At 43.4% G+C, this 13,939-nt stretch overlaps 1 protein-coding gene across 3 annotated transcripts in view; it reads right to left on the bottom strand.

Moving 5' to 3' along the window:
* Positions 1-13,939, bottom strand: part of LOC102575623 (collagen alpha-1(XXVII) chain B) — a 226,635-nt gene that overhangs the window by 177,152 nt on the left and 35,544 nt on the right. For all 3 annotated transcript variants that reach the window (XM_019475657.2, XM_019475658.2, XM_014608190.3), the window contains 2 exons: positions 12,554-12,607; positions 291-344 (listed from right to left, as the gene is read on the bottom strand). In XM_019475657.2, coding sequence (XP_019331202.1) covers positions 291-344; positions 12,554-12,607 — 108 coding nt within the window. The remainder of the gene's footprint in view (positions 1-290; positions 345-12,553; positions 12,608-13,939) is intronic.

Below are 13,939 nucleotides of genomic sequence, written 5' to 3'. Positions count from 1 at the left end.
GGCCTTATTTAAGGGATATCTTATCACGTGGTGCTGTTGGGAGCTTCCTAACAACTTTGAGGGAAGAATGATATATCTTGCAATATGACAGTGAGTCTTATAGGGTGCAGGGAAAGGACTTTTCAGTGTTGCTGGAAACATCCCTAGGTTGCGGCAGGGCAGGGGATGGGGACGGGCAGGAGTTCTTGTTATCAGCCCCTTCTTGGGTTCAGTAGTTTTATGGACTTTGCTACCCCTCCTACTCCTCGAGAGCCAACAGGCAAAAGCTTCTCACACTAGCAGATACTTACTTTATGGCCAGGTGGACCAGGGGAGCCAGGGTTTCCATGGGGACCAGGAAGACCCTAAAAAAATAAAATACACAGTTATAACAAGTCTTGGGCTAAGATGCTAGCTTCACGCAGCCCCTGAACTCTGAGCATGTTCAACTCCATGCTCAGGCTACTCCCTAGAAATGATACAATCAATGAAAACATCAGGAATTTAACACATACAATGGTTTTATAGTTCATTAGAGTTTATCTGCTTCCTCTGGTAATCTCTGCACTCTACAAGTAATCATCTTCTTTCCTCTTGAACAGACTTACTCTTTTACATAATTAGGGTTACCGATTCAAGCTGTTCTTTCCACGTCCTGTAGCCACTTCTGATAACTTCTCTTTTCTCTACAGGTCTCTAGAGTCTACAGGTTTACTGCCTTCTTCCCTTGTTAAGTTACCCTTTCTCTTTTACATAATAGGGTTAAACAAAAGTAATAATTTAATCTGATACGTAGTTTAAACTGTGTCAGCTTCTTTCCCATTCCTTAGGCAGGGCATCTGGTGCCTGAAAGCTTGTCCATCATCCCTCCCAAATATAGCTGACCCAATATAAGATACTACCAAACTCATCTCATTTCCTACATATTCCCTGGACCATTATAGCTGAAACCACACACTACAGTCCTCCTACGGACATGCTTCTAGTTAGGGAAAGCAACAGCAGGAAGAGAGAGAGAGCTGGTACAAACATTTCAGAAATCTTTCCCTTTTTGGAATCAACAGCAACAATGTGCCCACACACCTCGGAGCCTGGCTTAGGGAGGACCCTAACTAAGCAGTGTTTTAATTAGCCAGTATCAATGACTGGCTAGACACGAATAAGCTTGTAACTATTTTTCTTGTTCTATTCGTGCCCGCAGCCCAGCTGCAAACAAGGGCAGTTTGCAATGGGCAGTTGCAGGACATCAATTTATTGAAAGGTGGTTTCAAAGCCTACCTTTAAGTGCAGGAGTTTCCCTCTGGACTATGAACATGCAGTGCCAACAAACCCTTTAGAAAGCAATCTACTGTTTAACTGCAGGTGCACTAACAGTGGCAGCAAAATGCTGATTGCTCTTAAGCATGCTGAGCTTTGAGATCCGGGCCAGATTTTACACGGGTGTAAACTGGCATAGCTCCATTGTCTTCAGTTTACACCAGGCCCCGAGGCTAAGAGCTCTGGAGCAATAACATTTTCTGTGTGATCTGACTTCCTCCCTAGGGAGACTATTTGCTAGCAGACAACGTAGCCTTTAACTTTTTTGATGTGGGGGTGGCCAAGACCTCTCAGGCCATATTCCCAATGACCTTGCAGGCTTTGAAGTTAGATTTACAGGCACCATATTGCAGAAAATGGAGCCACCAACTCCTGACTGTACTGATGGTGATCCACATCTATCTATCATCATGAGACAATGCACAACAATAGGATAATCTAATCCCCCACCCCCACCTACGAATGAACTCTGCTCTGGGACTTGAAAGCTGGACTTTTGCAAAAGCTCCAGAAAAAGCAGAGAAATCGAGATGAGCAAGTGTGCTCATAGGCATTTATCTGGAGTTTTAACAAAGCACCAGGAGCATTTATGGGAGTTGAAAGAAGGGGAAAGAGAAGTGGGTGAAATTTTAACTGTTTAATTATTTGTTTAACCTCAAGGGCACATCTCATGCAAGGCACTTGAAATTTTGCCTTTCCAGAGGCTCTAAAGAGGCTGGAATGTAAGCCCATACCATGACTGGAATACAGTAATGTCCCTGTTTAAAATAAGCTTCAGTTTTCCCAAGTGGCATTTTAATGATGTTTTAATTTTAACAAGAGACATTGATACCTAAAAATAGTCAGTGGCCTCTGTTCAAATAGTTATATTTTTTGCACAGATACCATGGGCAATTAGTAGTGTAAAAATACCCAAACGATTATATACATTAGTATAGCCTTTCAAATCATATTTTAAAAGCATTCTGCATGTATTCTTAATACTATTTAAGGAGTTCGCTGAAATAAGAAGCTAAGAATAGCTTTTCCTAGGCTTGTGTACAGCAGATGAAATCTGCTAACCTTTTAGGCAGAAGTAGTAATAATTTTAAATCTCTTAAAACAAGTTCCTGGGAGATGTGGCAATCTGAAGATTAAATTCAGAAGATTCATCTTTATGTCGAGATGTGCATGGGCTTTGTACCACATGTAGGAGTATTTTCATCTACTGTTTGTTTAAAAAGGAGTGTGGGATAGTGGAGAAGTCAGCCCAGGGAGAAATGTTTGCTATACGCAGTTTAGAACATTTGGATGCCAAATCTTTCAGACCGTTATTTTCAAAGGAGATGAATGAAGACAGAAGTCCAAATAAGACTAAACTCAGTCTCTTTTGAAAAAAAAGTCACCCTGCTAACATTTATTTTTACTTTTTTTCATTATACTATAATACAAAATGACACTCTTATTTACTTAAATTTTCTTTTTATTACCTCTTGTAGCATGGACATTGTTTGAGCATACGTCATCATATTTCAAGATTTCACCCTTCTGTAAGAGGTTATTAAATTACAATGTTGTGGCTGGCGTTTTCAAATGAACCTCAGAAAGTTACTCGAGTGCCGTTGATATTCATTGGAGTTGGCCACTTCACTGCTAACTTCTGTTGAAAATCCCAGCCTGTGTAAATTCTCTTCCTCGAGTTGTCTTAAAGCCCGCGTTCGTTATTTTTACCAATCCTTACGAAGCAAGGCACTGCAACGAACCCCGTTTTACAAAGACAGGACTAACACAAAAAAATAGATGACTTGTCCTCTACACTTGCCCAAGATGACTGTGGCAAGCTGGGACATGACCCCAATGTCCTAAGCCTACTACCCTAACTACTGAACCATGCTTCCCCATCTCTGAAGTATCTCACTAGGGTCTTGAGAACAAGAATAAATGTAGATTGGAATGAGTGAATGGTACACAGAAGAATTATCCCAGACCCAGAGAGATTTGTAAAGAAAGACAGAACTTAATAGAAACATTAGTATAAGGCAAGACCTTTAAATGTCTTCACGCATAAGCAGTTAATCCAGGAGGTTGTGAACAAGGTGTCAAACAGAAGGCTAGATTTACAAAGAAGAGCAGTTCAGCTGTTATTTAGCTTAAGAGTAAAAAATCCTGGTTCAGACCCCATTTCACGCATTGATGTTCTTTGGCTTGTTTGACATTTGATATCTATGGAGTACAATTATAACACAATAGGCAGCCGCACAAGTTTCCAACTGGGAATTTCCAATGGTGCCATTTTTAGCCAGCTATGGTACAGCTTCCAAATGGAAACCTATGATCTATGGCTAGGTTTCTAAGCAGAAACTCATGCTTAACCTACTAACCAATAATGAAAATGTCCAAGTGGTTTTATCCTAGCAAGAAGCATCCCTGTCTGCCTCCCTAAGTGAAAGGCAATGATTCAGTGGAGGTGGAAGTCCACCTCAGCAGTCAAGGCACCACAGTGAGCAGGGCTAGAGATTGTACTAGACATTTTAAATTATGCTTTCATAATTGTGGAGGAAAAAGGGTGTAGTCTGGCAATAGTCCTAAAATGGTAAAAATAACTCAGTGCAATCTGTTCCAGCACGGTGAGCTCCAAATCAAAGATTACACCCACATTCCTGGCAGCAGAGAAAGATCCAGTGTGGTACGGCCGGATGGGGTACAGTAACAGAAGGTACAGGACGGCATCTGCCTCAGGAGCTGTTAACAACGCCAGATCTGAATGGGCATGCCCTAACATTGAATCCACGTGCCAATCTGCAAACCAAGTGGAAGTGATCAGTAGCAGCACTGTAGACTCCATCCTTCAAACCCACACACATGCTGAGATGAATGCCGAGATGCTATCCGGGCTGTACACTGAACCAGCCTCAGGTGCAATTATTCCTTTCCAATCCCACAGGCAACTTCTCACTTCCATTTCATGCTGCCCCATCATCACCTGCCTCTTTCCCAGAGACAGCTAACTTCTCTTCATTACAGAACATGTCTCCTTCCCAAGCCAGCCTGCCCCAGAATTACCTACTTCAGCACACCAACCAGGCAAGGAAACAGGGGCAAAAAATCCACTTACACCTGCCACTATTTAATGAGCTGGTCAACTCATTTGAGTCCCTACTGCACCACTGTCCATGTCTGCATCATTACAATGAGCAGATGTATTGGTACCCTTAGCACAGAGGCTGATAACTAAATGGATGTGGGAGGGAACAACCCCAAAACTTGTCCTGCCAGGTCAGAACTCAGTAATGCCAGTACTTCAATTGTAAACTCTTTGGGGCAGGAGTAGTCATTTAATTCTGTGTTTTTGTAGTGTCTAGGACAATGGGAACCTGATGCACTGCTGTGACTACTGAACACTAAGGCAGTAAAAATACTAATGGATAGCCTGTCCTGTGAAAAACCAGGGACCTCTGGTCTATAAGAGCTCTACACACTGAGAATAGCCCCATAAGTATTCAATACTAGCTCCCTATGTGAATGCACATCTATTCATAGCCTAGTCTACTTCAGAAGTGGCCCACAAAAAGACCATTCAGTGCAAAGCATGGGCATGGCCAAATGGGGAGTTAGTGAAGTATATCTTGCACTTTAAGTTCATGCCCTGCCTAGTCCTTAGCAGACAAACTCTCAGCCTTGCCCTTCTCTCTCACATAAATGACCTATAAAGAACATATGAAAAAAAAGGCAAACCAAGCCAAACCTCATTTTTAGCCAGAGTCTCATCATTGATGAGATTCCAGCAAGAATCATTTTCGATTATTCACAAACAAACCAACCAACCACAGAGGGAACCAGAGCACAGGCATGTTTATGAAAGCTTCTTAGCAGACAGACCACGTCAAGCCTTCTGTTGGCACTTTTCATCTCAGGCACATTTACAACTGGTGCCATACCTCTTAAAAGGCTGCTTCTACTAGTCAGGCCAAATAGGCATACAAATATCCAGCCTCTGTCACCATCTTTACAAAGATGTCTCCATTCAGTCTTCTCTCAAACTAACTACACCTTATTCGAATCTTAGTTCTCTTTCTCTCCTGTCATCCTTCACCATTACCCATCTCTAAACACTGTCTCCCCAGTGTGGCCATCTCTTTATGGATGAGAAGTTCTAGAGTTAGTGGCTACACTTCACTCCTGCTCTTCTGGATTTAACTCTACATTTTCCAATCAGCTCTAGGTAAGAACTAGTATCCTCATAGTATATCAACATTGCTTTCTTATTTGCATGAGATGGGACAACGTTGAGTCCACTAAGCTAAGAGCGGAAAATCTACAAGTGCCTGGTCTTATTTCTGTACATGAATGTGCACACATACACATCCTCTTGACTGCTTCTGCACTACTCAAACAATACAACTCAGCAACAAGTTGACTTACATCTGAAGCCTTCCAGCCTCAGCACCAGAAATTCCATGGAAAATTTCATTATGGGACACTGTTTTAATCATCAGCAGTCACCCGAGGATCAGCAGCATGGAAGAAAGGCATTGAGAACAATCCCTAATGTGTTCTGAAAACGGGGGGAGAGCAGCGGAGAGGGGCGGGGGGTCCCAAAGGTGGCTGGGCTTGTAATCTGGATGGAATGTCTCACACGTGAAAGCCATCTACTTGTGAACGCCGCTGTGCCAGCCAGTCCATCGGCAACACAGGCAGAGATGGGCCCTCTTTCACAGAAGCTCTTTTATTTGTATTGGTTCCTGGCCTGCACAAATTAACAAAAGTGCAACTGTGTGCAACTCCCCCACCCCCCAACATCCTCCAACATAAAAAAAAACTCATGCAAAATACTAAAATGTTTCATCCAAAAGGATAGCCGCTCATTTAAAACTCATTATGCTCTGAGGCTTCACTGTGTAAAGTGCCTTTTCTGCTCCTGACCTACAGATTCCACCCTGACCTTTGCCTTACTGAAAAATGAGCTAAATATTTGAAGCAAGGCCAAACAAACTGTTTCTTTAAACACTTCTATGTAGAAACCAAAAAACCTTCCTAGTGGAATGAGGAGATGGGAAAAATCTTTACAACAAACTGAAATGTTACCATCTTGGGGAAGGAAAAGCCCTGTGTTTTGAAAAGAAAAAGGGACTTCTTGCAACAGAAGTAGAAATATAGCTGAGCTAGCTCAGCATCTTACATCACTGCAGCTTATGCATGGATGAAGTTAGTGCGCCTCACATATCAGCAAATACAATAGCAACCTTTTACCTACTTGCATATTTGGATTGCTCCTGTTTGTAACACTGGGTGTTAAGGCTTTGTCTAGCCGGGTCTTAAAAACCTCCAAGGATGGAGAATCCACCACCTCTCTGGGTAATTTGTTCCAGTGTTTTACTACCCTCCTAGTGAGAAAATTCTTCCTAATACCCAACCTCAACTTCCCTTGCTGCAACATGAGACTGTTGCTCCTTGTTCTGTCATCTGCCACCACTGAGAAAAGCCCAGCTCCAGCCTCTTTCAAACCCCACTTTTGAGATGCTTTTCTTGCAAACGTGTGCTGCTGTACACATGTACAACTGAAAAGTACTTGTTCTAACATACAGTCTAGGAGGCATTTTCGCATCTCACAAAACCTGGCTACAACCTTTAACTCCTAAATTAATTATTCTGTTCAAAAGGGCCTCAGATCCCATATCAGTGTTTGCCAAAGGGTGGGGTGGTTTTTGTATGTGTTTTGAAGGAAGTCTCTAGCTATTACGGTTGCAGAGAAAACTTTCAAAACACAAACTATTTCACCAGTGAGGTGATGTTCCTCGGTCTGCAGAGCACCTGAAAAAAAAAAGCCTTGTCAATATTTCCAGTTCTTTTAAGCCTTGCAATCCTTGGTATTTTCTCCTTAAAGTCCCAGCTCCTGGAATCATGTGACTGTGAGTTTCAACTGTCATTTAAAAATAAAACTGCAACCAGGAATGCAAAAACAGAGATAAGATTGTGAATGTGCCCTTGACCACTTTACATGGTTCAGGGGTGTAGGTTGTAGCCATCTTGGTCTAAGGACATAGGCCGACAAGGTTCTTTGGGTAAATCTGATATCTTTTATTAGACCCAATCAAATAGTTGGAAAAAATTCCTCTTTGCAAGATTTCAGGCACAAACACCCTTTGTTAGGCTGAGGAAGCATCTGCAGTTGGTCTGTGCTCTTCCTGGATGGAATAAATAGTAAAGAAGCCAGAGGCTGGTATGCATGCAAGAAAGGCAGTCAGTGACAATGTAAATTAAGGAGTCAGTGAGTGAGAGACAGGTTGGGGAAGTGGGGCGCGGAATGAATTTAACTGGTAAATAGTAGAGAGGTACTTGGGGACTCAGATGTCAGGCTGGTTATACTGTACCATAAATCCAAAATCTATATTTAGTCTATGATTTTTTGCATCCAGTAGGTCGATGCAGTGAAGTTCACAGGCTTGTCTGTGAAAGGTCTTTTGTAAATTCCCTTTGAGGATTAGAACTGAAAGATTGGAGAGAGAGTAGTTCTTTTGTGAGAAATGTGCTCCCACAGGTAGTTGGGTATTCTTGTTTTTGATAGATTTCTGGGGTCCTCAGCCTGACAAAGGGCGTTTGTGTCCGAAAGCTTGCAAAGAAGATTTTTTTCCCAGCTATTTGAGTTGGTCTAATAATAGAAATCATATTTACCCAAAGAACCTTGTCTGCCCTCAGCCACCTTAGGCACCAGGAAAGGTGTCAGGCAGGGCAGCAGGGATAATACATGAATCAGCTATGCTGGCTAAAGCATCTTTATGCTTGTAGAAACACTGGAAGTTTGGGGCTGGCCATGTTGCAGTGGTTTTGAGATACAAACTGCCATGTTCATTGCAATGGATGTTAACTCAGGCTACTAAAGTCACTCCCAGTATCAGCATCCTTAGCTGTCTCACTGCATTTCATGTGCATATGAAAATAGAGAGACAGCAGCATCTAATTGAACATCTGCACCAACGGTTCTTAAAATGAGGCGCGGACGTACCCAACTACAGGGCACAGAATGTGCAGACAGGAAGACATGTAGATCTATAACAGCCCAGTACAGGGATGACAGGGCAGCTTCACCCTCTTGAAGCTGGGCTCAGCTTTCTGAATGCTAACCACAGAAAGGAGGATTAGGATTCTGAGTGAGCTCTCAGTCTCGGCTAGCTATACTCAGGGCCGGACAAAGGTGTAGGCGAACTGGGAGGTTGCTTGGGGCCCGGATACAAAAGGGGCCCCAAAATGGTAATTTTTATTATAATTGTTTCTGGCAAAGGGGGGCCCAATACTAAAAAGCGGGGTGGGGGGAATACTAAAAGTTTGCCCAGGGCCGCCAGGAGTCTAGGTACAGTGTTGGCTATACTGCAGGGGTTCTTCCGGGCTTGCATCCATCTACCTCCATTCTAGATAATTTTCGACTACCTGTAACTGCTGGACTTTCTCCTTTGTATTTGACTACACTTTAAATACTGAGACAGACTTGCAGACTATCTCCCCTCCCCTTTGCTGCTACTGCATTGACCTCCATACACAATCACACAATATCCCTGCGGCAATGTCAGAAATTGCTTACATGCAAAAGTAACATATGGAATGTGCAGTAAAAGAAGCCTTGAATAATTTATCTGCTAGAAATAAAGAGTCAGCATCATATGACCAGCCAGCTCTTTCTACAAACCACCAGTGGGCCACTGACCCCAATTTGACTCTAGAAAAGTGAAAGCTGATCAGGGGCTTTTTCCCCCTTGCAGAATATCCGAAGACTATCAGGGTTATGGAGTTATACGAAGAGGAAATACTAGGCTGCATCAAAACAGTCACCCTATGGAATTCATTGCTACAGCAGTTCATGAGTCAAATACTGTGACTGGAGTTTCAAAAGAGCCAGATAATTTTATGAGCATTATCAAAACTGAAGTTATGCAAGCTCGGATGAGGGCAGTTATGTCTCATACTCTTAGCCATAAACTGCCCAAGCTCCAGATATCACATTTGCCTGTACAGCATTGCAAAGCTAATTATGTGCATTGCTCATCCTCCCTCTGAAACATTAGGGATTAATTTCTGTTGGAGTCGAGACACTTTATTTGACAGACAAGTTGTCTGGTACAAGGGTGGCTACAACTGGGACAGGGTCTATGCAGCTGCTGAGGTATTTCATGGGAGGCCCAGGTTGAGCAAAGAGAAAAAGATATCCTCTCTGGGATCGTGTTTTTATTTTTACAGCGTTCATGCACAACAATAACAAAGACAAGACATCTTCCAGCCTATCACAGTCTTGGCAACACTGCCTTCAGGCACTGCAAATGATTAAAACTCAAAGAAACACAAAAAGAGAACTATCTACAAAGATAAAACCATTCATGGGGTGCTCCCAGGCCAGGCACCTACACAGTAACCCCCTATCCCCTTAATTAACAGTCTCCTTCTCAAAGATGTAAGCCAAATTAGGCTCAGCTGCACCTGATTACTTCCCAAGTGGGACTTCTATTAGGAGCAGACTTTCAGGACCCCTGGCTGGGACTTAACTCAAGAATCCCAAGCTTGTTGGCTTCCCATGGATGAGCGGACACTACAAGACCCTGGGCACCCAGACATAACCTTAACAACACTTTTTTTCCTACTAATACTACTGAAAACATTCCGTTTTGTTAAGCTGGAGAATTTGGCTACAGAGTTGAAATTCAGTCTTTCATGCTGCGTGTGGGTATGCAGCTGGCATCTCCAGACACCGGGTTTAGTTTACATACCATAAGACTGCAATAAGTGCCGCAGGACACCTGCAGTAAGTGTAATGAGATGGGGTGAGAACAGATTTTCAGCCTTAAATGGGAACATCCCAGCAGCTACAGGCTAAGATCAGAACGCTAGTCTTATCTAAAGATGGTCTTTGCTAATTTATTTGTAAATATAGGAGTATGGAAAATACTCACCTGTAGCTATGTCAAACTGTGTCTGTGTCACTAAAGAACCCTACTTGCTAGAATAGTAAATGCCAGCTATGCCCATGCATGATGGGCTGTGATGCACAGGTGTGAGCTCAAAACATCACCTGCCCCTGCATAAAGGGGTTACCTAATACCAGGGACCCAATAGTGCAAACCCAAAGGTGAAATCCATTAGTCTAACTCCAATGTAAACCACTGGATCAAGCAAATAACCTCTTTTGAAGGCATAAGGCTTGATTCTCATTTATATTTCCCCTTTACATAAATCTGCCAGTAGAAAGGAGCCTCAAAGTTGGACACAAATTATACGTTAAAATTTGTTTTACACTGCACAAGCAGAGTCAAGGGTCTTGAGGGTAAACGAGAGTGGTGCCCACTATACAAGTGCATGAGAGATCCTGGCATGAAAACACAAATCCTGTCAAGCTTCCTTGCTCAAGCTTCTCACCTCTGTACAAATCCTCTATTAAAAGCATAGTTAAATGACTTGCAGCACTGCCATGAATCAGTGGCAGAGACTCATCTAGAAACCAGGAGTCTGCTCTAAGCTACACATGCTTTTGCATGTACCAGAACAAAGCATTTCTTGCTGCTGTGCAAATCACCAAGACTAATGTTCACGCCCTTGTTACACAGGGTCTGTGCCAGGTCAGCTTACTCCTTGTGTGATGTAGGTAAAGACTCTAGCTCATTGATAGCTAACAAAATACATGTAGCCCAATGGCCCAAGTGGATTTGGTAAATGCTACCTGTGCCCCACAAGAGAGGCGCTTTAGTGGGAATAGTGGGTGCTCAGAACCATTGAAAGAGAAAAAAAATCAGATTATTCATTGTTTTACTGTACAGCTGTGGCCAAGCGCACCACATTTGTATTTACTGTGAGATCTCACAGGACTATAACATGTACCCTTTCTCCTCGGTCTCTCGGTCACCTTTCTGGATAACGATGGCCAGGCAGTTCTCCCTCTGAGTAAAGTAGCTCTCATGGGTCAACTGCTGAAGCTGACTTTGATCATAATACTGTTTCCTCCTTCCACTCCAACCACAGACTTCAGCAATCCCCAGTTACTAAAGACCCAGTGTGCATGGGAGCGCGCTGAGGATTCACACTCAGATTGACTACTGAAGAGCATCTTGCTACAGTAAGAGGAAGCAGGCTCAGAAGACATTGCACTATGGGACACTGCCTAGCATTGAGATAGCATAGTTGTAGCACAGGGGCAGGCAATTATTTTGGCTGGAGGGCCACTTAACGAGTTTTGGTGACCTGTTGAGGGTAGCCCCGCCCCTTAACAGGTGCCCCGCCCCCTGGTCACCATCTTGGGACTGGAAGTCCCACCTCTAACCCCTAGAAAGGCAGTCCAGCTGGGGGCAACAGGATGCACCACGGCTGGACACTGCCTGGGCCAGGCGGGACCAAGGGACCTGCCACGGACTGGACAAAGCCCCTCCATGGCCGGATGCGGCCCACAGGCCATATTTAGCCCACCCTTGCTGTAGCAGCAATTAATGCAAAAACTCAGTCCATCCTGTTACAGGATTCAAAGACCAGTATCCCTAGCAAGGCTCCCAAGTCTCTCTGACACCAGGTTTATAGCTGACATTAGCAAAAATGGGGTGGAACAGTAAAATGTACAAGGGATTAGCAGATTTTTAGCAGATTTTGAAGATCTGATTGGGGATTTTGTCCTAGATCCTGAAATAGACTGGAAGCAAGTCACAGGTGCTTTCTCTGTCAAACGTGTTTGACTGTGTGTTGTGTTTCTGCTTCCAGGCTGCGACGGACAACCACATTTTGGGAAGAGTGAAGGGTGAAAGCTGATAAAGGACCATAAAGGAAGGACTCTCCTTGGCTGACAGGACTGGAAATCAATTTTACAAGTGAATTCTGTTATAGCAGCCATTTGGACAGCATTGTGCGTGAGAGTAAAACTCACCAGTGATAAATATGCTTAAAGTCCGGGAGGAAAGCCAGAGGCAAAAAATGACCAAAAAATGTCTATGATAGATTTGCAACAACAAATAATTTGATGACAAAGATTGGGAAGATGACAAGAGAGAGTAACTCTGTCCTGCCACTTTGAAGGGTTCATTCATCTGCCATGCTAATGCAAACCTCAGGGTCAAGCCTGGCCATAGGCCTGCAGAAAATCTTGGAGGAAAGAAGGTAGGACATTTCACTTTTCTCTGAACTGCGTCTGCCCTAACAACTGTTTTAGAAACTGTCATGAGCTCAGTCACTGCCGTGAAAACCATGCTAGCATGGGGATTAGCAGAGGAGAGCAACCAGATGCTAGGGAAAGGAGTAGAGTTAGAAAGTCACTTACCCGGGGGCCTCTCTTGCCAGGTGGTCCTGGTAAACCTGATAGACCAGGAGGACCCTGTTAAAAGAGATAAATATTATTCACAGTCACACAAAAAGCTGGTGTTTGTGACAGCAGTTTTAAAAGACCCAGGAAATAACCACTGAAGCAGGCATGGGGAGAAGGACTGATTATAACCATGACCCCAGAGTCTCCATTCAGCTTATGCTATTGCCATAAAAGAATAAAAAACCCCACATGACATTCAAAGAGCTACATATTTCCAAAGACCAGAGACAGTGTTCACATTTTGCTGTTATGGACTGCAGTTCTCTTACTGCAGTTGTGTCTCGCTTCTGCTGTGTCCTGGCTTTTGTGCTGTAAAGTAACAGAGGTAATGCAACTAAACCTCAGCACTAGAGTTTCCTGCTATAATACGGCAGAACTAATGAACTATCATTTTGGTGAAGCGGGCACATTGTATGTTGTATTATATACCAGCTGAGGCAATGTAGTCATCTTGGTGCCCTAGATTCCTAAATGAACTGTGAGATATTCATACCCCAGCACTGCACTTTCCTAGATTCTGCATTATAAAACAGAGGTAATAAATTTGGTGTCAGCACTGGAAATTCTTGCATACAGTGCTGTCGTGCAATAGAAGTAAACTGAGTCAAGTCATGGTGGCAGGGGTTCTTGGATGCTGGGTGACAACACAATAAAGATATAGGTTCCTTGCTGTGTCTCATTGGTAACAGTTTAGGGGAAAATGGTTAACCAATGAGTTTCAGATGCTGGAGTCAAGCTGTCAAACCCTCAGAATGTATTCTCATGGACTAGAGAATCTACATTTCCAGCAAGCTGCTGCAACTCCTAATCATTCTTGCAACTCTACTTACAGAACTGACATTAATAACTGTTAGCTAAGGTGTCTCCCTGAGGATCTATATACAAGTAGCTTGGTATGAACAATGGGTTTTCATTTATTTCAGGAGAGAGAGGAGATGCAGAGCAGAAGGCTAAAGAATGCTTGGAACCCAGCCCAAACTTTCCAACTGAGCTGGAGTCCAAGGAGCTTCAACCTAAAGTCAGACTTGGAGGGGGATAGCGATCAGATCTGTTACATAGCAGGTGCAAGGTTGTACCTCGCTGCTCTAGCCCTGCTCCCTGCATTCCTCGCTTCCCCAGCAATTCGTCTTCTGCAGACTCGCGTATGCTCTGTCCCTACAAGTTAAGCACATTGTAAGGCTGACTTTGCCTCTTGTAAAGGTTTCCAGACGAATCTCAGACAATGCTCAGACTCTGTGTGGGACTGCTGTGCCAGCAGAAGCATTACAAGGTCCAGATCCCTAGCAACAGATCTCAACACTACAACCTGATGTGCAAAGTTTCGAACGACCGTGAACCTCG

The sequence above is a fragment of the Alligator mississippiensis genome, chromosome 12 (genome assembly GCF_030867095.1).
Source record: "Alligator mississippiensis isolate rAllMis1 chromosome 12, rAllMis1, whole genome shotgun sequence".
Classification (NCBI taxonomy): domain Eukaryota; kingdom Metazoa; phylum Chordata; order Crocodylia; family Alligatoridae; genus Alligator; species Alligator mississippiensis.
Note: the sequence above shows the minus strand (reverse complement) of the source record. Positions and strands in the feature narration are given on the sequence as shown.